Below are 21899 nucleotides of genomic sequence, written 5' to 3' on the forward strand. Positions count from 1 at the left end.
TATCTTAAGTATAGATTGATGATATTTGGACTGTTTGCCTGTCGGAGTTTAATAAGCGCCTCGGGCTTCACTTTTGGTTTCTGTGGCTACCCGGACTCGTTATCGATAGCGACTATTGTCTCCACTGAAAATATTCTACGGCTGTGATAAAACACAAACTTTCCTGTCCTCATCACAATGGCTAAAGCAAGAGGTACGTGGACATTATGTAGGAGAGAAATGAGGTTACTAAACTAACGGCTGTCTATAGTCCAGTCAAAGCACTCTCGTGCGGCCCGCCGGGCAGCATCGCCGAGTCTCGACGTTGACAAGTCTTTGACCACCCTTCCCCGTGCCGAAGATACCGTGATACAGCGTGAATCTATACTTTCTGATCGCGCAAATGCCGGTGTGGCAAAGAAGAAGTCGAAGGCCAAAGCTCTCACAAAGGCGCAGCGTGCTAGGCAGCAGAAGGGTATCGAAAGAGCAGAGAATATCTTGGATCAACTGGAGACGAAAGTGGAGAAAAGTGTCAAGCGGGGAAAGACAGTGAAAGCACGTAGGGTATGGACAAACTGATTTTGCCAAGGCCATTTCATCGATACTGACAAGGCGGGCCGCCAGGCTGAGTGGGAAGACCTGAATCGCAAGGCGGGAGCGACCATGTTTCAGAACCTCAACGACGAGGCCGATAATGACGACGATGACGCTATGGCCGATGTTTCCGCGGCTCCTAAGACATCGAAGCCGCAGCTGCAGCCGGCTCAAAACCTGGTGGCTGACCAACACGCAGATATTGACGTGGACGATGATATCAGCTGAAATGTCATATCGACAGTGCAAAGGAGATACCAGGCTGGCCACGTCAACTATTTCCTTGGCCTAAGCTGGTTGATCATTCGATCAATATCAGCGACAGCTGGCCCCGAAGCTCTCGTCCGGAGGAGTTCCAGGGTATTAAAGTCCTTGGCTCTGAAGGCTTCCTCCCCAGCTTTCACGATCATTCCACATTTCACCCACATTTCCACCTTGTCTTCAACCGGTAAATTGGTGCATTTGGGGACGAAAAACGAAGCGAGTTTCGTGTTTCCAGCACCTAGTATCTCGTTATAAAAAGGCTGTCAACTTGTGTCAGCACGTGCATGCATACAACTGAAGCTGGTTAAGAATTGGCTCACCTCCCACCCGATCGGAGATTTCTTGTTTCTGCCGATCTCTTCCAACTCACCCCAGTCTCGTTTGGCAACTAGAGCCCTTAGTCTAAGCCACCAATATGTCTTATCCGGCATTTTAAATTCACTCTGAAGCTTTTGTGCTCTCTTGCCGTAGCCCGATCGGATCAGTCTGTAAATAGTCTCGTTCAAGCTTAGACCCACAAACTCAGACCGATCTGCAATGTCCTTATCCAAGGCTTCCTGGACCTTTAACAACTGTGATGCTTCGGAAAGAAGTTTTTGCTGCAAGACTACTGTCGCGTCTTTCGAGTCGACTAATAATCGAGAGGCAAGGTGCAGCTTCTCAGTTTTGCTTGGCAACTCTGTCTGACTCAATGCTTCCGAGAGGAGCACATTCGAGCCGTCGATCGGACGGTCGTCTTGGTAGTAGAGATCCTTTAGTAGTTCGGTATCGTCACCTCGAGCGGTCGTTTCCACAAGGGCAGAAGCCATAGGTCGGGTGTTAATCATTCTGAAGAAGCTGGCCAGGGGGAGTTTGCTCTTGAGACGTAGAAGCACATAGTTTACTAGGTCATTGTCACCGCTTTCGATGGCCTTATCAAGAGCAATTTCATCCTCCTCCATGTTCAGAAGTAACGGAACCTGCTTGCCAGCCCGTGGCTCGTGGTTCAGCAGCTGGGTGGCCAGATGAGCACGCCCTTCATCATAAGCGGCTTGTGCAATCAGTTCGAACGATATCCCCGGCTTGCCGTCCAATCTTTGCACGATAAGCTTACAGACAGCTTCATCGTCAACGGTTGAGACCTTAACCTTTTGGCTTGCCCAATGGACGTAGATTCTGTCGGCAGGAATCTGGAGGTATTCCGAAATTTTAATGGCAAGTAAATATTCATGTCTGTTCACCAAGCGTTCGATAAGTTTTTCCGGAGTCAGGCGCATGTATTGATCGTACGAGATTGGAAGCCCAATCTGGTAATCCCTAACTGCTTTAAGAACTCGAAGTTTCTCGGTCATTTCAACGAAATCGTCACTGTTGTATAAATCCAGAACAGATTTGCCGAATGACGCAGCTTTCAACAATCTCTTCTGCCAATATGCGTCGAACTCATGGCCCGCGGCCCTAACGCAGATGTCAACGGCTTCTGGTAAACTTGATCGGATTCGCTGGATATTCTCATCGGCCTTGGGAGACTTCTTTTCCAGCAAGTCGATTGAGTCCAGCAGGACTGAGGCAGGGGAGGTAGATCCGAGGCGGAAGATCGCCTCCGTTACGTCTGGATTGGTGTTAATTGATGGGGAAACAGATCTTGTAAGCAAACATACCTGTCACTTTATGCAAAAACTCGCATGTGTCATGCGTGATCAGTCGAACGCCATCAAACTCGGGAACAACATGGACAATGCCGTCATAATAGTAGCTTAATTGGTTAGGAGAACACAGGCTTCCAGATATGATGGACAACTCACCGAGCGGCAACCCCATTGGGACCAATCAAGTGCACTTCATCTTCCCACGCAATGACAACAGCATCATCGCCACACCAGTCAACTGTCCGGGGAGTTACGCGAGATTCGGGATCATACTCGCTGTACTTGCTCTGGAAATCACTACTGACTACCCATACTTTGCCTTCCGCCGTGATGAGAGCCACGAATCTTCCAGTTGGCGACACGCTGGCATGCTTAAAAGGACCATTTTGAAGCACTTTGTCCTCTGCCTCTGTGGGATCAACCAGGTAGACAGTCTTGTCAACAGCTAGCAGTACCTCGACTGAGCGCGACAGTGTAAAAGCAGGTGGAATTAAGGACCACGATGAAACCTCTCCTTCAGGGCAATGAGCTAGGAGCTTCGGTCGGGGCTCGTCATAGTTAGACACAGCTACCAGCTGGTTGTTTGAGAGCAGAGCAACGAAGCCGGAAGTCCAAAAGCGACAAGCTCTGACGCCATATTCTTCCGCTCCCTGCGCATATTAGCGCCGAAAATAGTAAATATAGAGATCGAAAGCCTACGTTTCCAAGAGAAAATGAAGTAAAGTCTCCATACAGTCCGAAATAGCGTCGAACGGTACCGTCTTCCGTGATCACTAACAACTCCTCTTTGTCGGACCAGCCGAGCCCTCGGATAGTACCATGCTCCCACTGGAAACGTTAGAGTTAGAAGGACCATTGAGTTGAATCATTAACTAACATTAAGTCGGTTAATCAGCTTTCCCGAGGAGGAATAGATACCAATGCTCGACTTGGCGGTCTGAGCATCACGGAACCTGTATGGCTTGGTATCATCGCGATGCAATGCTATGATTTGTAAGCATCGATTGGCAAGTTGTATAACGATAGATACTCGTACCTAAAGCCCCTCCGTATGGCGCGCCTGCGACGATGTAGTTCTCTAGTTCAACATCTTCATCAAAGATCGCGTCGTATATCGGGACTTTTCTATAGAAACTATCGCCCAGCCTCTCCCAGTTCGCCAGCGGATTTGACGGTGCCATTGATACTGGCAGATATTTCCTTGAACAGAGACCGCGCCAACCGAAGAAAGAGATCGAAGCTGCAATGAGCCTTGTTGGCGGTCGTTCATCGGGAAGCTCCCAGCTCACATGGGGTTGGGCCGGAGCTAAACCTAGTCAGGAGTAGCGTCTTGGCTGTTCGTGGGCCACTTATCAAGACTCAATTTACTGATACTGAACATCAACAAGCATACGAGTTAAAATTATGGATGATCTAGCGGAAATATCTAGTCTGGTACTGGAACTATCGGATCTTGAAGTGGCGCTTTATCTCTGTCTTGCTGCTCGCGAGCATTGTCGTATAGACGCTACGGCCGACAACATAAATGACGTTGCGAAAGAACTCGCCTTGGTAAGTCGCTTCTCAATATATAGTGCTTCCTATTTCACGCACTGACGTTCCGCCAGATATGTACACACACTTTCGACCTTACTTATGTTGTTGTTGACTGCTCTGAGACTACAACACTGGATGAATTCTGTTTAGAACTCATTCCTGCGAATGCTCGAAACTCAGCTGGTCCAAACAATGCCGGTAACAGGGTGGTTAACGTCGTAGTAGCCAAAAACTTCGATCACGCTGCTGACAGGATACAACTCAAAGCACTTGAGGTAAATATAGCACCTTGATCAAATGTGTGGCTTGACTAACGTCTATAATAGCTGATGCGCTCTAAAGAAATCAATACACATAACGGCTTCCTCGAGGCTCCAGAAGACTTCCTCTTTATACCGCTTGTTATGCGCAAAACAGAACATGATCAGCCAGCTTTAAACTTCCACTTGGTAGGTAGTTTGCTGTTATAAGCCTATAATTGGATGACGCTGACTAGTCAAGAATGACCATCTCATTATCTCCCACTTTCACGGTACTAGGGACGGGTTTATATACTTAGAAGAGAACAACGACTATCTTTCTGACGGCCAGATGTCAGCATCGTCTGTTGTGCGTAAATCAGAGGTACCGCTGCACAAGGGACACCCGAATATAGACCGGAAGGTGAGCTTAGGTTTCTTCACATCCGCTCAAAACTTACCGATATATAGGCCTTGGACAAACTACAGCAAGCCAGTGACCGTGTAACTATGGGCGCGGATATAGTTCGGTATCATCAAGACATCACTGTGTTTCTCCGTCTCAGTCGCGCAGTTGCTGGAGGTATATCCGCACGATCGAATGTTTATTTTAGAAAGCTCTCAAAGTGTGTCCTCCACAGAACTTCAGAAGCATGGCTTGAACTAATTAAGATAGGTTGCTCGCTGCATTGCATGGAATTGATTATCTCACGCCATCGATAGTAGCCTTAGCTGCGAAGAAGGTCTTCCGTCATCGAATCATTGTGGCCAACCCGGAAGATGACCGCAGTTTGCAATATGGAAGCGACTTGAAAGCGGTAGCCCAAGTTCTATCTTATGCGACTCCCGATACTATCCTGGATAGTGTCTTGACACTGGAAGCTCCCTTATGAGCTACGAAGTCGTACAACGATGCAAATAATATTCTTAGGCACCGTGTGCTTTCATAATCAACCAGACCATGCAATATGTTACAATGTACAATACCTGACACACTGAGCCATATATCCACCATCATATCCGTCCTGTAACTGAAGATATATACATGAACTCCCCACTAATGTAGCCTGAACAGTGTCCCTATGGCCGCTCACCAATCCGTTAATCAAGGTCAAGTATCTCACTAGCCAAGTTCACAATTCCACCTAGTATATTGGACACCAAATCCACTACACCTCCCAACAACGGAAACGCAACCGACAACAGACATTCTAGCGCATCCGTTACCTCGTCCAACAATTCTTCCAATGCTTCGTCAAGTGTGCACTTTTCTTCATCATCCCGCTTGGTACTTTGCAATACATTGTTCGCGCCCACGTTGGGCTCTTGGCAGGTCGTCATCTTGCTCAAAACTTTGTCTTTGGATTGCTTGAGCATCGCCTCTGCGGATTGGATTTGTTGGAGTTTATCGCCAAGACCTCTCTTATGGGTGGCGTCGACGGTTCCATTAAGGGTGGGCACCACTGCCTTGCCACTTCCCGCACTAACATGAGAGAGTTTCTCCAGGATCGGGGAAACGTGGTGGAGGGTGCGGTTTAGCCTTTCCAGGTTCTGACAATTGTTGAGACTAGTTCCCGGGACTACCGAGTGGGCGTGGATAAGTGAAAAAATGCTTGAAAGGAAGACGAAGCAGAACAAGAGTGGCCGGTACATGGTTGCGATTGTTTGATGGGCAATGAGTACAGAGGAGTGTTACCGGTTGGAAGATGGATTCTTGATTCTCCATGATCAATGAAGAATAAAAACCTGGCACTCTTGGCAGGAGAATAAGGGGGATCTACGCAAAAAAAACCGGAATCCTTAACTAATGCATCCATTGCAGTTCCAGAAAAAGAGAAAGTCTATCATGTCGGATCATCGATGATATCCTCGCGGCTTACCCTAAACGGCAAAGGTGCTCATTTCGCGTAATTCCGGGATTGGAGCCGAAAAGGAGAACCATCGCTTATATCAGCGGCTATGAAATCCCGTGACCCCACTAAGGGAGTGGGTCTGTGGAGAACATGTGAGCTGTCAACAAGTTTAACGGAGGAATTCCGACGGCATGAAGTCCGTGACTCCGTTGACACTCAAACTGGGGTCTAGCGCCAGTTTCCCCGGAAAGAGTTTCTGGGACAAACCACTTAAGAGCTAATAACCATCGATACTTGCGTTGGGGCCAATTTCAATAGGTTCAATAGTTTTTCAAATTCGATGTACGCTAATGCAGAAAAAGAATGTCTAGGCTAGATCATACTCCTTGATCAACTTCTCCGCGCATGTGGCTCCCGTCACATATGCCACGGCCTGAACGTGACAGTTGGCCAGCACGGGGACCACGCTCATATCCGCCACGCGTAACCCGTCAATGCCCATGAAGCGGAAATCGTTGTCCACTGCGGCATCGGTATCGCCCTTCTTACCCATCTTGATAGTACCAGTCATGTGCCAACTGGATGAAATGTTCTGTTTCCAGTATTCCAAGAGATCTTCGTCAGAGTCGGACTTGGGACCAGCCAATTCCATGACGTTATCCTTGGTATAGCCATCGCTCTTAGCAATGCGGAACGCATCCCGCAGAGACTCAATAGCAACGCGACGATCGAATGGGTGAGACAGGAACTTCGGATCGAAAAGCAAGGGCACATTGGGGTCCGACGACTGTAGGGTGACTTCACCACGACCCTGTGCGTTGAACATGAACACGAGCAGGCAGGAGTAGTTAAGGGCCTCCTTGGCGAAATCCGGGATGAACCAGTGGATAGGGAAGTGTGTCAGAATTTCGTAGTGTGGCACGGTCTCTTGCAGAAGATATTTCTTCTCTTCCTCAGGCAGCGTCTGGAATTCCTCGGAGGACGTGACCTTGTCGAGCTTGAACCAGCCAATACCCAGTTCGCAGGCGAACCGTGACCATGGGCCGCTTCCGTCCTTCTTCCATTGCTCAAGGGCCTCGGCCATGGCTTTCTCGTCGCCGTAGAACTCGCGGCGCTGGGTGCTATTCTCTACGCGAGTGTTTACGATCGGGACAAAAGTGTGGTCTCGGAGACCCTGGCCGATGGAGGGAACATCGAGCTTAACGGGGATATTGAACTTCTCTAGCTGCTGTGCGGGGCCAATGCCGGAGTGCATGAGGATGCGCGGACCTTCCAGAGACCCAGCGCACATGATAACCTCCTTTGAGGCGAGATCTTCGCAAATGTTAGACAGATATTACTTGGTTGTATACTTTATATGATAAGTCTCCGTTGTCGGATACTCCATTTCAAATTAAGAGTGGGTAACTGAAGTTAAACTCACACTTCTTCCCATTGGACTCAACACCTACGGCCTTGTTGCCGTCGAATACGAGGCGCTGTACAGGAGCATCAGTGACAATAGTCAAGTTCTCTGGCTTCGGCTTCAATAGGTCCGCGGCTGTGGAACGAACACCCTTGTAGGCAGAGTTAATCAGAACAGACATCCCAATGGGATTGCCTGAGTTGTGGTCCGGATTGAAGGGGAACCCTTCCTGCTCAAAGACATCCAAAAGGGGCGGCAAATCTTTCTCCCATTCTGAGGCGAAACCGACGTGAAGGCTGCCAGAGCTTCCGTGGTCTTCTGCTCGGGGAGCTGCGTACTTCGGATCAACGCCCGCGGGAAGATCACCGTGGAAGGTCTCGAGGGCTTTGAACCTGGGCTGGATTTGCTCCCAGCGGAAGGCATCATCACCTACCACTCGTGCCCACTCTTCGTAGTCATCGCGGGCGCCTACAGTGTATACACCAAAGTTGATGGCACTGGAGCCTCCCATGCCCCGCCCACGGGAGTAATCAATCTCGCGGTTGTTACAGTGCTCTTGCGGGGTGGTCTTGTAGCCCCAGTTCATGTGTTTATTCTGGAAGGTCAGCCATCGCTGACCGTCCACCCGCAGGTCGTGCTCAGCATTGAGGCCTCCGGCTTCCAGAAGAAGCACTTTGGGATGCTTCGGGGAATTGGCTAACTGGCTTGCCACTGTGCTGCCAGCCGGACCACCTAATTAAGTTTCATTAGCGGATTGTGGCGACCCCGTCCGTGTGGGTATTCTCACCTCCGATAACAATAAAGTCAGCAGCGGAATCCATGTCGTCTTCTATGTGTCTGAAGTTGATCTCTGAAAGTCAATCGGGAGGAGACAAAGAGGGGGGAATACGAGGTCTTCATAAGGGGGCCGGACTGGCTAGCTGTGACTAGTGCGTCTTGGGAGTGATGGTCCTACTCCGGTAGTAGAGGGGTAAAAGCACGGGCGGAATGGTGACTGACCGCTCTGCTGGCGTCGACTCCATAGTCCATACTCCTATGGACCAAAAGAAATTTAGGCAGCATTCGCAGGCGTGAAAGCATTCGGTGCTTGTCTGGGAGTCCAGTCCTCAACGGTGGTGTGTCCGGCAGGGATCAACAGCTCCGGCGTTTGGAGCAACGTCCAATGAAGGGTTGCGAGATGCCCTAACTCGCAGGGTTTGCGGGTCCGAGGACGAGCCTAATCTCCCGCTAATGTCTAATCATAGTACTTGGGGTATTGTGAATTCCCACTCCATGGTTTAAGCTCCAAATCCACGTATGACAACCGAGGCCCTAGTGCTGCGTCAGGACGGATACGGATTTCACACTAGTTTTTAGTCGTGTTCACAGCTCTCTCAGGGGGTGGATCCATCAAGGTACCGAATTACAGACCTTTCTACCGTCCGAAAATGGAGCCTTCTTGCCACACTAACTTAAACGGGCTGCTTCACTTCATGTTAGGGTAGAGTTCGTCGATTCTACCCTTCGGATCATTGCCTTTCTAGGAGATAGGTTGGATGTCGTCTCGTCCACGGACGACGGGAGGACAGTATGTCCCGGTGAAGTGGTCGTGTTCTAACGCTGATTAGCATCACATTAGCTCCGTACAGATCTTGGCGTTATAATTTCAGTGCAAATCCCTCATGCTGCCAGTGGATCCAATGTTCCCGGAACCGTGTGAAGAAATCCTGTAAAGTGGTACTTTGGGATTTTCTCTTTTCTTTCACTAGCATCAAAGCACATTGCCCCCGTTCCCAAAATGGCATCCATTCCCTCTACTTTGGAAGCGGGACCTAGCGCACCCAGTTCTTATACTTGCCAAACCCGGATCTCTTGAGTGACCCATTTGCTCTTTTTTCCTACGTTGTGCGCTTTTCAGCTTCCCGTCGTTGACATCATGGCCACAGCAGACCCGGAGGCGTTCACCCTTCTTTCTCTGGGTCTAGTCTTCATTATTATTCGAATTTACGTGAGATGGACTTCGGTCGGCCCTGCCAACTTCCAGGTGGATGATTACCTGATGCCTTTGGCCGGGGTGAGTATGGATGAAACCGACTGCGAATTTTGCGAGAAGAGGGGTGCTTACACTTTAAGATATAGCTAGTGTACACTGCCGAAACAGTAGCGGCGTACCTGGTTGGGGCCAAGTTCGGTGGACTGACGAATAGTTACATGACTCCCGAAGAGCGTGCCGCCCTTGATCCAAACTCGCGCGAGTATTACGATAGGCAATGGGGCTCGAAAATCCAGGTGATCGGATGGTCATTCTATGCATGCATCCTGTGGTTGGTGAAGGCCTGTGTGGCCGTGTTCTATTCCCGGTTGACGTACGCTTTTCTTCTTTATGATAATTTCTGCCTGCTAAAATCTGCTATACCTTGATACTGACAAGCACAGCACTGGACTTCAAAACCTACCAGGTCGAGTGCGGTTTGCATATATCCTCCTTGGAGTGACCTATCTTGCCGTGGCATTGTCTATCTTGCTCGGATGCCAACCGATGCATAAGTACTGGCAGATTAACCCAGATCCTGGGAGTAAGTATTTGAAGACCGGTTGATCTCCTTCCACCTTACTAACAGCTTAGATATCTGCCAACCCACTAAGTCAACGCTCTATGTCCTCATTGTTGTCATTCCGAACGTATTGACCGACCTGTACTTGATGTCTATTCCACTACCAGTTCGTCTCTCATTGCCCCACAAAAAGCGACCAAAAGCGACCAAAAGCTCACAATACATCAGTTGTTATGGACAGTCAACATCGGTATTAGGAGAAAGATTACCCTAATGGCTTTGTTCAGCGGTGCCTCCTTCGTGATCATGGCCGCTATTATCCGTGCTGTAACCATTATGACCGTACGTCCTACCCTTTCCCCAGACCTACCTCGATTGTTTCCATATCTAACGAACCTACCATAGTCCGGACCCGAAGGCGCAGTCTCCGGCAGTAAATGGGCCTGTCGTGAAACATTTGTCTCTATCGTCGTCGCCAACCTCCCCATCATCCAACCACTAATCCGCCGAGGCGCCCAAAAAGTCGGTCTCAGCGCTCTCTTCAGTTCCTCCGGTGGACCTTCCAGCTACGGCCGACACCGCACACAATCCTTCCCACTCTCGAGCCGAAATCAACCATCTAAACGTTCGCGACATCCGCTTTCAATCCCGAATAATACTACGGCATGGGGCAGCGACGAGCATATCCTAGGGGACGGGTCAGACAAAGGAGCGGGCAAAAAGAATGACATCACAGTCACCCAAGAGATGATTATCGAGAGTGAGCCGCGTCGTACTGGTCATCAGATAGATGAGGCCCTTCCGTCGCCTAATGCGTGGGATTCGAATAGGGGGCGGGCTGTTTGATTTCTCGGGGTTTGGGTTGGGTTGGTTGGTTAGGTTAAGGATGGAGTTATGGTGTTTAGACGTGTCCGGATTAAAACTGTAAACTATTTCATTTGTTAATTTATGCTCTAGTGAACTTTGATTGAGATACCCAAGCTAGAAGCTTCGCAACAATTTGTTCTATGGATCCAAATGCAATAGTCAAGTATAGCTCAGCAAATCCATGTCATTAAATAACAAGCTTTAGACTAAAACAGACGAATGCAAGTAAGGCTTGGCCGGGGCCAAGCCCTGTAAATGGTTGAAATGGCAGTCGAAGGATTAATTAATGTAATATATTAATGTACTAATTATTATGATTCACCCTAGCTATAGAACCGGGAATCTATATTAATACTTATTAAGCTCGTAACGCTGAACTTAAATTCCTTTGGTTTCTAAATAGCTTGCTTAGCTATAGTATTTATAGTCAATACAACGATTATTATATGAATATGGAGGTCGTTGGTCAATTTGCGTAGGGCTTGGACTGGTTGCCTTAGGCATTCGACTCTGACGAAATATCCCTAATTAGTAGTCAGGATCTTTCAATGTTCTGAAGTAACCCATCCTACTGAGCACAAAGCATGCATTGGCCACACTCAACACATTACAAATTAGGAAAATCAACAGATTTTTTCGACAATCCCAGACAAGGGCGAAGGCCATACAAATCACTCAGTGAACTTCATCAACTTCCAAGGATTATACCATTCATAAATACTCCTAATCTTCGTCAATTCTCACCTATACGACACCTATACGGGAGATTGCCTCAATCTTTATAAGATCCAGTTTTGTAATCTCTTTGCCCTACCACACCAGGTGGTACATAATTAATTTACAGCATTTTCTGCGTTCTTAAATCCTCAAGGGCTCCTTGTAATGCCGAGTAGAGCAACCCTTGCTAGAGTGTAGCATTTTATTCCCCAGCTGCCAACCTCTAGATATCGGCGACCCATGATCACTCAATCTCTTCAGGCCGGCACCGTATGCCTTATAGAGGAGGAGAGGCTTCCTTTCTATAAAGCGGAGCAATCCTACCCTGTTCACATAGGGGAGCTCCTTCACTCAAGATAGAAAGTTCTTGTAACGAAGGATCTACTATACAGGGTAGATAGCCTGTCAACTAGGTAAGGAAACGGGAGGCAAAAGGTAAAGCTCTATCATTAACTGGATAGTAGAACAAATACAAAGAAGACTGATTCTTGTCCCTTTTTCCTATGTCTTCAGTAGCGCTTAAATAGCTTAAGAATCCTTCTCTTTTAGGAAATTCTTTCCCTTAGAATCCCAACCGAATAGTCGGTGAATCTTTGAATTAGAAAAAGGGCCAAAAAGTCAAGGCGTTAATCTCTCTAAGGCTGGTTCGGAACTGCAAAGGGAGCTGGGGTGTATGTAAGTTGAGCAGGGGTAGGAGCCCCGGGGGTTCTGTATGTCCTACGGGCCGATTCTGCATCGGCTCCGTGACAGTTCTAGGGAAACTTGGGTATGGGTCTTATTCAACTGTTTGGCTGTGCCGTGACCAAAGGTACGAATCTTCTACATATAAACATTTTCAATATCTAGCTCATTCCCATGAAGTATCAATAAGTATGTCGCTGTCAAAGTGCTTACCAGAACGTACGATCGTTCGGAGCCAGCCTGGTCTAGGGAGCTCGGAGTTTACGAACACCTAAGCAGACTGAATTCATCACATGTTGGAAATGCCTATATTCGTGGACTTTATGATATCTTCGAACTTTCGAATCCATGCGGAGTCTACCGCTGTTTAGTACATCCAGCAATGCATTTGTCGATCAATACGCTACGAATGAGAGCAAGGTCCTGTAGATTAAGTGAACCTCTACTTAAGCAAACATTGATTTGTCTGCTGCAAGCTCTCGACTTTCTTCACAGTGAGATAAATATCGTTCATACTGGTAAGATCCCCTGTTCTTGGCGGTTCCTTTGCATATGTTAAGAACACCATAGATATTAAGGCCTCGAACATCATGCTTAGCATTGAAGATGAGGCAATTCTTACAGAATTTGAAAAGGATGAGCAAGAACACCCAAGTTGGCGAAAGATTGTGGATAAAAACCACGTTAGATACGCCTCTCGGAAGCTTTCACTGCCGTGCAATGACTTATGGGGCCAGCCAGTACTGTGTGACCTTGGGGAGGCTAAGATTGGAAATTCTCATAAAGGGAATATTCAATCCGACATATATTATGCCCCTGAAGTGCTTTTTGACATGCCATGGAGATCTAGCGCTGATATATGGAATGTCGGCGTCATGGTAAGTTGAGTCCTGTGACCATGAGGGCCGTTCTCACTGACATGTTCAGATCTGGGATATCTTTGAAAACAAACATTTGTTCAATGCACTTGACGAAGACAAAAAATATTCTCCATCCCATCATGTTGCCGAAACGGTGGCCTATCTTGGTCTGCCACCACTTCACTTTCTCTAGCGAAAAGTGAAGAAACATGTAATGTATTTGACCATAATGGTCGGTTATTGTCTGCCAAGCGAGAATGGAGCTAACGGCCACATAGGTAAATGGTTGGGTGTAGGTGGTGTCTCCATACCGTTAATCTCCATGGAGCAGTCGGAAGAACACCGAAGTAGTCAAGATAAACAGCAGTTCCTCCATTTCATGCGGTTAATGCTCCAGTGGGTCCCTGAGGAGAGAAAGACGGCGAAAGAACTATTGGATGATCCGTGGCTGAATTCGACGTGAATCACTCCCCTTCTCGATTCTTGAATTTATGGCCAAGTTCTGTATGAGCTTGGAATATATATCCTTTGGCTCAGAGACGTCAGAGTAGATACAGATAACCCGCCGAATACGAGATCTTTTGTCCCCTTCTCACGGAGACCAAATCCTGACCCAGACTCCAGACACTATAAGGGGAGAACACGGTTGTCGTTCGCTACACCGCGTGGACATGGACATGTGATAAAGCCATTATATGATAGTGGCAGTGTGAATCTGACTCTAGGGATAATTATGGTGACACTTCATTGTCATACTCTGCGGGAGTTGAACGAAAGACAATGAATTAATTATTATGGTAGATATGAGACTGATTTTACCGCAATCTACCATCTGACGTTGCGATAACTGACCAGGAAACACAGTCAGCCCTGCAAGCACTGCTAGAAACCGAAATGGTAGAAGTTGATTCAAATGACATCGCTGGGCGTACACCACTGTCATATGCTGCGAAGGCCAAATGTCGAGGTCCACGGATCTTAGAGGCGCTGATCAAAACCGGGAAGGTGGATATCGAGTCAAAGATGTGAATGGGTGTACGCCAATCTCCTACGTTTTCGAAGCTTTGGGAAGACAGTATTCTCAATGTAGAACCACCTTTTGCTACTGGGAAGGTTGATATCATGTCAAAGGACAAGAATGGCCGCACGTCACTTTCATACGCTGAAGGGGCTGAAAGAGAGGATCTCAGAAAACTACTCATGGACGATCTGCAGTCAAGCGGGTAAGTCTCATGCTCCTTTTTATCTTGATCGTATCACACTCTATTGCGGTTGTTGGATATGTTGGTTTATAGGGACTATGGCTGATATAAACATGATAGTAGCTCAACCATTGAGGTGTCCGAATATTCATGAGTGGACCCATGAAAATTGTCTATTTTGAAATTTGAGTCCAATACGGCAGCTCGTGGAATTGAGAATTTGTCCGAAGGCATACATTTCAGGGCTGAGGATGATACTGGAAATAAGTGTACGAATTGTGTTAGAGTACGAGAGACCGCTACCTCTGTCCCTATGAAATCTACTGTCTGAGAGGATTCCAGCTTCAATTATTAGGAATCGAGATCAAATTGAAAGTTCTTGTGAGAGAGGATACTTTAACCTAAGCTATGCATATTGCCCTGCTACTGAAACTGCTAATTGTTGACCGTGTTTGCTGAGAGACACAATGCCCTGATGCCTCATATGTTTCCCTCCCTTGTTTTTCTTCCTTTGTTTCTTTCTTGATTGGTGAGACAGGGCGAGGTAATGCTAGCAGCTATGTCAATGACCAAGAACGAGAGGATACAACCTACAGATAGCCACACTTACTGGTCACCCGAATGTGAGAAGGTGTATTCAACCTCATGCAGGTGTCAATCCCATAAGCGACATTCGATGGCGAGCATGGTCACGCAGTTCTGACAAACCCAAAGAAAGAACCGTCATAGGGTTTTGACCGGCAACTATGTGTTTGCCAAAGAGATCCAGCTTCGTGAACTGGACCACATCGGTGTCGGGATCGGGAGCAGGAACAGGCCGCGGAAATATTGGCTAAACTCTTAGTATTAGCTTAGGCACGGTTTCGAGATAGCACGGTTCGTACCTTTTCGCACATCATAAGACCCCCTGCCGGATTTCGTGTCCATACTTCCACCTTACCTTTACATCTAGTGCGGACACACTTGGACCACTTCAACAAGATCACCACATTGACTGTAGTGGATCCATACATCCATAGGTCTTTATCAGCGTGCAAGCGCGGCCACGATTCACTGAATCCACTTTCAACAACAATTGAAGGTAGGTCGTCTGTAGCCGGACATAAAAACAAGTCTGGCTCCTTCGATGAATGCGTGTATTGCCCCGTAAATCCATCAAGAGCTATGACCAAGGATTAGTATACTAAGACTAGACTGTAGAGTAAAGAGCATACTCGTTCCTGCTCCAATATCGAAAATATCACTTTCGGCCTCGTTCATGAGCCCTTTCCTTACCCAAACACCGCTAGTATAGCCAACCCATCTGATCTGCACACCGTGGAGTTCTGTCAACCTTACTCGGATCCAAAGCGTTCCAGTGCGTGCATTGAAGTTTGCCCTACCTCATGTCAAATGGATGCACCGTAGAACTGCTTGAGTATTATCGTACCTTGCATTGCTTGCCTCGAAAATACCAGACTCTAAGAAAGTGCGACAGATCAGACTGCCTTGCTCAGGTGGTATATATTCGTAAACGAGCTCAGTGAATTCTCTAATAGTGGGGATCTTGTGAATGATCTCATTGAAGATGGCTTCAGTGGATCGTTGTGGAGCTTCGGGAGAACTGTTGCTTCGTCGCTTTCGAGTAGAAGGTGGTGAAGCTAACTTAGGTGAATCAAGCGGCCACTCGAAATTGAATAAAGGTGCTGGAAGTCTGAATGGCATCTTGATATACCACAAGAGAAAAGATTAAAGGATTCTACAGAATTTACTTTCAAGGTATGCAGGAAGAGGCAAGGTGTGAAGCAAGATAGCTAGGATTCATGATCGCCTAAAGCATAAAAGCTTTCATATTCACCGGTTGACAGTCATCTTTGGTTCATAATGACGACGCGAGTTCCAAAATCCATCATAACTACCTTTGCGGTGAAGTATCGACATGGTAATCAACGAGAATAGAGATGGTGGGAGGATAGGATCATAGGACTGGAGTATAGGAGAAGTAGGAATCAGCGGAAGTTGTGAAGTCAGTCTATATATAGCCTGAAGGAGGTTAGCCAGCTAAAGTGGATATCGAGCGTGGACTCCTGAGCCCACTAGTGTATAGTCTATTATCAAATGTACCAGAGTTCTATTTCTTCCCCAACACCGACATACCAGATACATAGAACCTCACCTACTCCCTAGACTCTACTATCAATACAGAAATACTATCTACTTTCCACTGCTCTATTCCGCGGCAATCAAGCCATCGCTGGATTCGTCGTACCACACAGAGGTGAGCCCGCATAAATAGATTGACGGAGTGCAAGAGACTACTAAAGACACAACTGCTCGCCCGAAATAGCCAACACTATATAGAATACCTTCTTTTCGGAAGGATCGATTGAATAATTATCACTGTTTAGCCTGATTCCGTTCTATGCAATCGGTTGTTCAATATGATGCCGGTGTTTTGCTGAGTATGATTGGTCAGGAGCTGGGGATTGGAATGGACGGGGCGTTTGGTACGCTCTTTTCCTTCGTTCTGTGGTGGTGTTCTTTGTTCGACCAAGACGATGCTTATAGGGTTATTTTGAATAGTCCTGACTCCTCTATTCACAGAAGGCAACTTTGCATTACATTTCAGTAGTGTCGTTGGGGTATGGTTTTGTGAGTCAGAGGAAGTTTGTATGTTTAGAGCTTCTGGTAAAGTATGCGGTAGACAATTGTAAGGTTATGCTGCTATCGTAACCATAAGTGTAGACATGAAGCCATGAATCAGTACATACATATATTCCAATCCTCGTTTACATTCTCCACACCCACCACTCGAATGTGAGTCCTCAGTCACACGATTGACGAAATCACACCCTCCCCGTCACAGGTCGATGCTTTATGAACATCTCGGGCGGGAACTTACCCCGGTCGCTATGATCTTCGACACATCGGCTCTCAGTCCTTGGTGTCTCCGCTTCCACGAACGACATCAACTTCCGCCACTCCGATAACACCACGTCGATCTCCATCTTGGAGTCCCCAACAATCGCATCCATCTTGATATCGTTTCGGTCGTATCCGAACGGATCTTCCAGTTGTGATCCGATCCCTTCGATTCCGTATAATGTGAAAATAACCAGACTGACAATGGGAACAGTCCACCAGCCCAGATCATCCACCATTCCGAAGGGCAGGACGCAGCCAAAGAGAGCCAGGACTTGTTTTTGGTGAATCCTACATTATCATCAGCATCCTCTGCCGAGACAATAACAGTAAATGGGGGTTTATAGAAGGAAGAAACTCACAAATGCGCAACAGGAATAGGCGTCAACCGAATCATCTCCATCTTCCCCACCGCATCCAACAACGAATTCAACTGCGCCTGCATCTGACTCGCCCCAGGCGCATGATACCAGCCCCTCTCTACACCCCTCTTGATGAAACCATCTATGAAGAAACTTAATTGGAACGGCAGCGTTAACCCTTCATCCTCGTGACCCTCGAGTCCCTTGGGGAGCAGATTCGCGTAGTCGGGGTTATATGCCGCGACTCCGTCCTCGCCGACGTCGTCCCCAAAGGAGTAGAAGGCAGCGCCATATTCGGCGCGGAGGTGGTTTTTCACAGCGTAAGGTATGGCCATGAGGATGCGGATGGTGCGTTCAATGTCTTCCTTTTCGTCTTGGCGGAGGGGACGCGAGGTGCTGTAGCCGTTGGTGAGGATGGTACGCACCAGGTTGCGAATACAGGTAGTTAGGGTTGTGAGGCTGCTGCGGCCGTCCCAGAAGCGGTTGTAGCTGGTTTGGTTGCGGAAGACGAGCATAAGGCCCACCACTATTGAGAGAGAGGGGATCTGTTTTTAGTAGTTAGTTGTATGCTTTTTGGAGAGCACATTACGAATGAGAACCAGGCCTTACAATGCTACTGGGTAGTCCGACGGTATCAAAAATGTACAGATCTAGATAGACGACGAAGGCCGTGAACAGTGCGTGGAAGAGTACGGGCACGATGATGGCGCCGTGGATGGCGCCTTTAATGAATCGGAAGACTAGAGGCCATCTAAAGAAGCCTTCGATCAGACCCGATCCAGTCCCAGTTGCGCGGTACGTACCTTCGCGGCTTCTGTCGATGGGACAGGAGATGCGGGTGTGTGCCATGCCGGACAAAGGTGTTTTGCCGGCTCAGCACGGGGGTGGACGGGGCGCTCAAGGCTAATCGCATTTTCCTGCGGTCATTCGAGTGTTGCGGGATCAATAATGTATGTCGAAGTGCGTGAGAAGAGGAAATTGTCCCAGGCAGCGGTCAACCAAAACAAAGGGTCAGGTTGTTTCGACTAAAAGACTGGGAGGGGTACGGCGGTCCCTCGAGCAAATCACGAGAGACGAAGCGACACACTAACAATGGTGGTTCGTGCCACTAATCATAGTCTGGGCATAGTTTAAAAAGTTCCCGCGTCCTATCGCCATGTTCGATGCGCTGCCGATCTTCTGTGAGATGACGTCGCTTCGATTCTGGGGTAGTAATTGGATATCTGCACGGAATTATGTGGAGGCGCTCTGAAAGTATAAGACGAGCGCTATTCATGATCACTGGCTGGCCACCGTTCGATGGCGTGGCGGTCGCAGGAAGGTTGCAAGATGGACTCTCCGGCGAGCCAAGAAATGGAATTGTTGCTTTAGTAGCTGGGTTGGCCAGTGCGGTTCCCACGCACGGTCGCAGTATAATGTATGTACACACATGCTCAATCAGGCGCTATAAAAATAGAACGAAAAGGAAAGTGTAAGAAAAAACGAATGCGGACGAGGAGATCGTCGAGGGACCACCGGCAACCTTAGCTAGATCGCAGGACGTATGCAGAGAACAAAACACCAATACCAGCCGGCTAAAGTGCACCGCTGGGCTGCCAGCGAGGACGGCGCAATGGAGAACCTGGCCAAGCCGACCGGGAGGAGCAATCCGGCGATGCGAAATGGGGGTATAATTCAAAACCAAGGGCAGATGGGTTCCAGATTGCGATGCTAGATATAGAGATAGAAAATAACTATGCTGGGGTGTTTAATTGTAAATGATGCAAGGGGGTTAACGAGAAGAAACACGTGAGAAGGCCGCAGATAGCCTTTGATGGGACGCCTAGTGGTCGTTGACAAAGAGTCTCCCCGCTCACAAAGGTCAATGTAGGTCATTGCGCATGGACTCCCATGGCGTTGTATTCCATAGGACTGTCCTTCTTCATGACATGCTAGCCCGGCCGTCAAATACCAGAGGACCGGAATCATTGCGTGGCGTCAGAGGGTTATCATCGGAGGACTCAGAACGAACGGGTGTATCTGCACGCAGCTGCGCCTGCCGGCACTGAAGAGCACTAGCCGTAGGAACCGGTATCCCGATACTCCCAGTGACAACAGGGGATGGATCGGCCACACGGGGTGTCTCATCATCAGATTCTCTCGATGTACGGTTTTCATTGAGGTGCATAGTCCCGACATCATGAGTAAGCCCTGCTGCCGCGGACAAAGAATTTGGCAGGGCATCCACGGAGTCTTGCGAGGAGTTGGAGGCCTCGGGAGTTGGGTTGGTTTCTAGTTGAGGGGTGCGAGTTTCGGATCGACGGTCCTGGGATGAATCTCGTTGTTCCTCTGTGGAGGTGGGCTTTTGCTCCACCTCCTCGTAATCGTTCGAATCATCGACCTCGGCGCTGAGATCCGTGTATGCACGGCAATTCGGGCACTGGAACATAGGGTAATCCGGTGTATGAATGAGGCGACTAACGCACTTGTAGTGCCAAACATGGGCACACGCTGCCATGAACAGACACTGATAAGGTCTCTACACTCGGCGTTAGCCACAAACTGACAGGATAAACCAGCAAAGGAAAACGAAAGGCCAAGATAAATGGAAGCGGTGAGACAAACCAAGACAGATCCAAGACAAATCGAGCACTCACGGCACCCAGAATAGTCCGCCGTTTCGCCTTTACCTAAGTTTTTAATGAGACTCTCGGTGTTTTTACTAGAGCCTTGTTAGCATCGTCGTCTTCCTACTTCGGTGTGTGGACCATACTTGAACTCGTTAGGCTGCTGCTGCCAGGACCGGTTGCATTCAATGCGAATCCGAACGCATCGGAAAATCATCTCTTCCCCACCTCTGAAATCAATACCAAGCTGCACGATATCACCATCCTTCACTGTATATAGCCGAGACGCCATGTTGGGCTGACTCAATCGCATGTGGTTTAAAAAGGTTCCCGATGAGCTTCCGACATCCTTGATGTGCCACTGCCCGTTCAGGTACAGAAATTCACAATGTTTTCGACTGACGACCTTCGACTTGAAACCAACTGGCGCATCGGAGGGCTCTGTGGGGTTTGCGACGGGCAGGCCATCTCGTTCAGAGTATCGCCCGACCTTGATGACACTACTCTCCGATGGTAGCGTTCGAGAGATGGGGATAAAGGGTAAGGACGGTCTTGAATTCCCGTGCGAATCCTGGTGAGGGAAAAAACGAATGGTGGCTTTCTGCTTTGGGCGTGGCGATGAAGAAGAGTTTTCATTGGTAACCGGGTCGGGGCAGTCTAACAGCCCATTTTGCAGGTTGGTCGGCGCCGATGCTGGCGTCGTGTCCACCTCCGGTCTCGTATCTGGGGTTTGAGACAACCCTCTCAGCCGCGCCATCCTGCCTTGGGTCTGCGTCCGACGAGGCTCGTGCGAAGAAGGGGGGGAGGTTGATGACTCGGAGGAGCGATTCTGGGAACGCAGGTCGAGATCAAAACCGCGGTAGCCTGGAAACAAGACAGAACTGTAGCGGGCGAGGGTCGATGAAGATGGCTCAGAGTCGGGACATGGGGCCGGGTTATTGGTCCCCACAGGTGGATGAGCAGATTCGGTACCGGTGGAGGCAGATGACGCGGGAGAAAACCAAGATACTCGACTACTGAAGGTATGTCGACGGGCGATCGGTTGTTGACTGTTGGTATTAGAGGTTGATGATGACGAGGAGGAGGATTGAGAGGAGAAATGATTTTGGGTATAAGCGCGCAGTTGGCTAAGGCGGCGGAGGGGCCCCGAACGAGCGTCTGATGGGAAGTTCGACGAGGCGGAGGCGGAAACGGATGCAGACATTCGGTTGGGTCAGAAATTAATTGGTTGCCTGAGGAGGAGACAGAAAAATAAAACAAGACAAAAAAAAGACAATTATTCACCCGGGCGAAAGGGTTAAAATAGGAAAATAACTTGCAATAATATGAAAAATCAACAGAAGAATGATACTGAATCCGTCAGTTAAAAAAAAAATAATAATAAAGAAAAAAAATATAGAAAAGAAAAGAAATCAGAAATCAATCAAAATAATAACAATCATACACTGGGAGCTTCGTCCGATCTGCGCAACCGCCCTATATTGGGATCTCCCTTAAGACAATATCCGATCGGGTCACGAAAGTGGATTTTCTAGTCAGAAAGCGTGACGTACTACAGGGATGCAAGAGTGAAACCGGAGGGAGTAAATAAGGAGTCAGAATAAAATCACAAAAAAACAAACGCACGGGTGTACAGAGGAAGGTTGCAAGAGCTTTAAAAGGATCAAAGCG

General features: G+C 48.2%; 7 protein-coding genes across 7 annotated transcripts; 3 read left to right on the forward strand and 4 right to left on the reverse strand.

Annotated features, from left to right (window-relative positions):
* Positions 1-177: 177 nt before the first annotated feature.
* F9C07_9167 (Alb1-domain-containing protein) lies at positions 178-801 on the forward strand (the record flags this gene model as incomplete). Its single annotated transcript, XM_041293384.1, has 3 exons — positions 178-193; positions 251-543; positions 604-801. The coding sequence occupies 3 exons, from the start codon at positions 178-180 to the stop codon at positions 799-801; spliced, it is 507 nt and encodes a 168-aa protein (XP_041148320.1).
* A 47-nt stretch (positions 802-848) lies between these two features.
* F9C07_9168 (vacuolar assembly/sorting protein) lies at positions 849-3646 on the reverse strand (the record flags this gene model as incomplete). The annotated part of the gene is made up of 7 exons (XM_041293394.1): positions 849-1097; positions 1158-2428; positions 2478-2572; positions 2622-3115; positions 3165-3293; positions 3343-3449; positions 3502-3646. The coding sequence occupies 7 exons, from the start codon at positions 3644-3646 to the stop codon at positions 849-851; spliced, it is 2490 nt and encodes an 829-aa protein (XP_041148321.1).
* Positions 3647-4573: 927 nt separating this feature from the next.
* On the reverse strand, positions 4574-8319 carry F9C07_2204504 (uncharacterized protein; the record flags this gene model as incomplete). Its single annotated transcript, XM_041293395.2, has 4 exons — positions 4574-4631; positions 6477-7407; positions 7517-8230; positions 8286-8319. 4 exons carry the CDS (start codon positions 8317-8319, stop codon positions 4574-4576), a joined length of 1737 nt encoding a protein of 578 aa, XP_041148324.2.
* Positions 8320-9413: 1094 nt separating this feature from the next.
* On the forward strand, positions 9414-13946 carry F9C07_9171 (putative srpk; the record flags this gene model as incomplete). Its single annotated transcript, XM_071511869.1, has 10 exons — positions 9414-9555; positions 9621-9843; positions 9914-10053; positions 10104-10198; positions 10261-10374; positions 10438-10792; positions 12373-12424; positions 12478-12815; positions 12868-12980; positions 13860-13946. 10 exons carry the CDS (start codon positions 9414-9416, stop codon positions 13944-13946), a joined length of 1659 nt encoding a protein of 552 aa, XP_071364641.1.
* Positions 13947-14051: 105 nt separating this feature from the next.
* F9C07_2108716 (uncharacterized protein) lies at positions 14052-14513 on the forward strand (the record flags this gene model as incomplete). Its single annotated transcript, XM_071509048.1, has 3 exons — positions 14052-14162; positions 14220-14380; positions 14483-14513. The coding sequence occupies 3 exons, from the start codon at positions 14052-14054 to the stop codon at positions 14511-14513; spliced, it is 303 nt and encodes a 100-aa protein (XP_071364642.1).
* Positions 14514-15002: 489 nt separating this feature from the next.
* F9C07_2070030 (Bestrophin, RFP-TM, chloride channel-domain-containing protein) lies at positions 15003-18471 on the reverse strand (the record flags this gene model as incomplete). The annotated part of the gene is made up of 8 exons (XM_041293396.2): positions 15003-15191; positions 15244-15521; positions 15574-15737; positions 15789-15999; positions 17241-17551; positions 17623-18167; positions 18232-18362; positions 18426-18471. 8 exons carry the CDS (start codon positions 18469-18471, stop codon positions 15003-15005), a joined length of 1875 nt encoding a protein of 624 aa, XP_041148327.2.
* A 1072-nt stretch (positions 18472-19543) lies between these two features.
* Positions 19544-21432, reverse strand: F9C07_2204507 (uncharacterized protein; the record flags this gene model as incomplete). The annotated part of the gene is made up of 3 exons (XM_071509584.1): positions 19544-20140; positions 20227-20310; positions 20356-21432. The coding sequence occupies 3 exons, from the start codon at positions 21430-21432 to the stop codon at positions 19544-19546; spliced, it is 1758 nt and encodes a 585-aa protein (XP_071364643.1).
* Between the last annotated feature and the right edge of the window lie 467 nt (positions 21433-21899).

The sequence above is a fragment of the Aspergillus flavus genome, chromosome 5 (assembly GCF_009017415.1).
Source record: "Aspergillus flavus chromosome 5, complete sequence".
In the NCBI taxonomy this organism is placed as follows: Eukaryota; Fungi; Ascomycota; class Eurotiomycetes; order Eurotiales; family Aspergillaceae; genus Aspergillus; species Aspergillus flavus.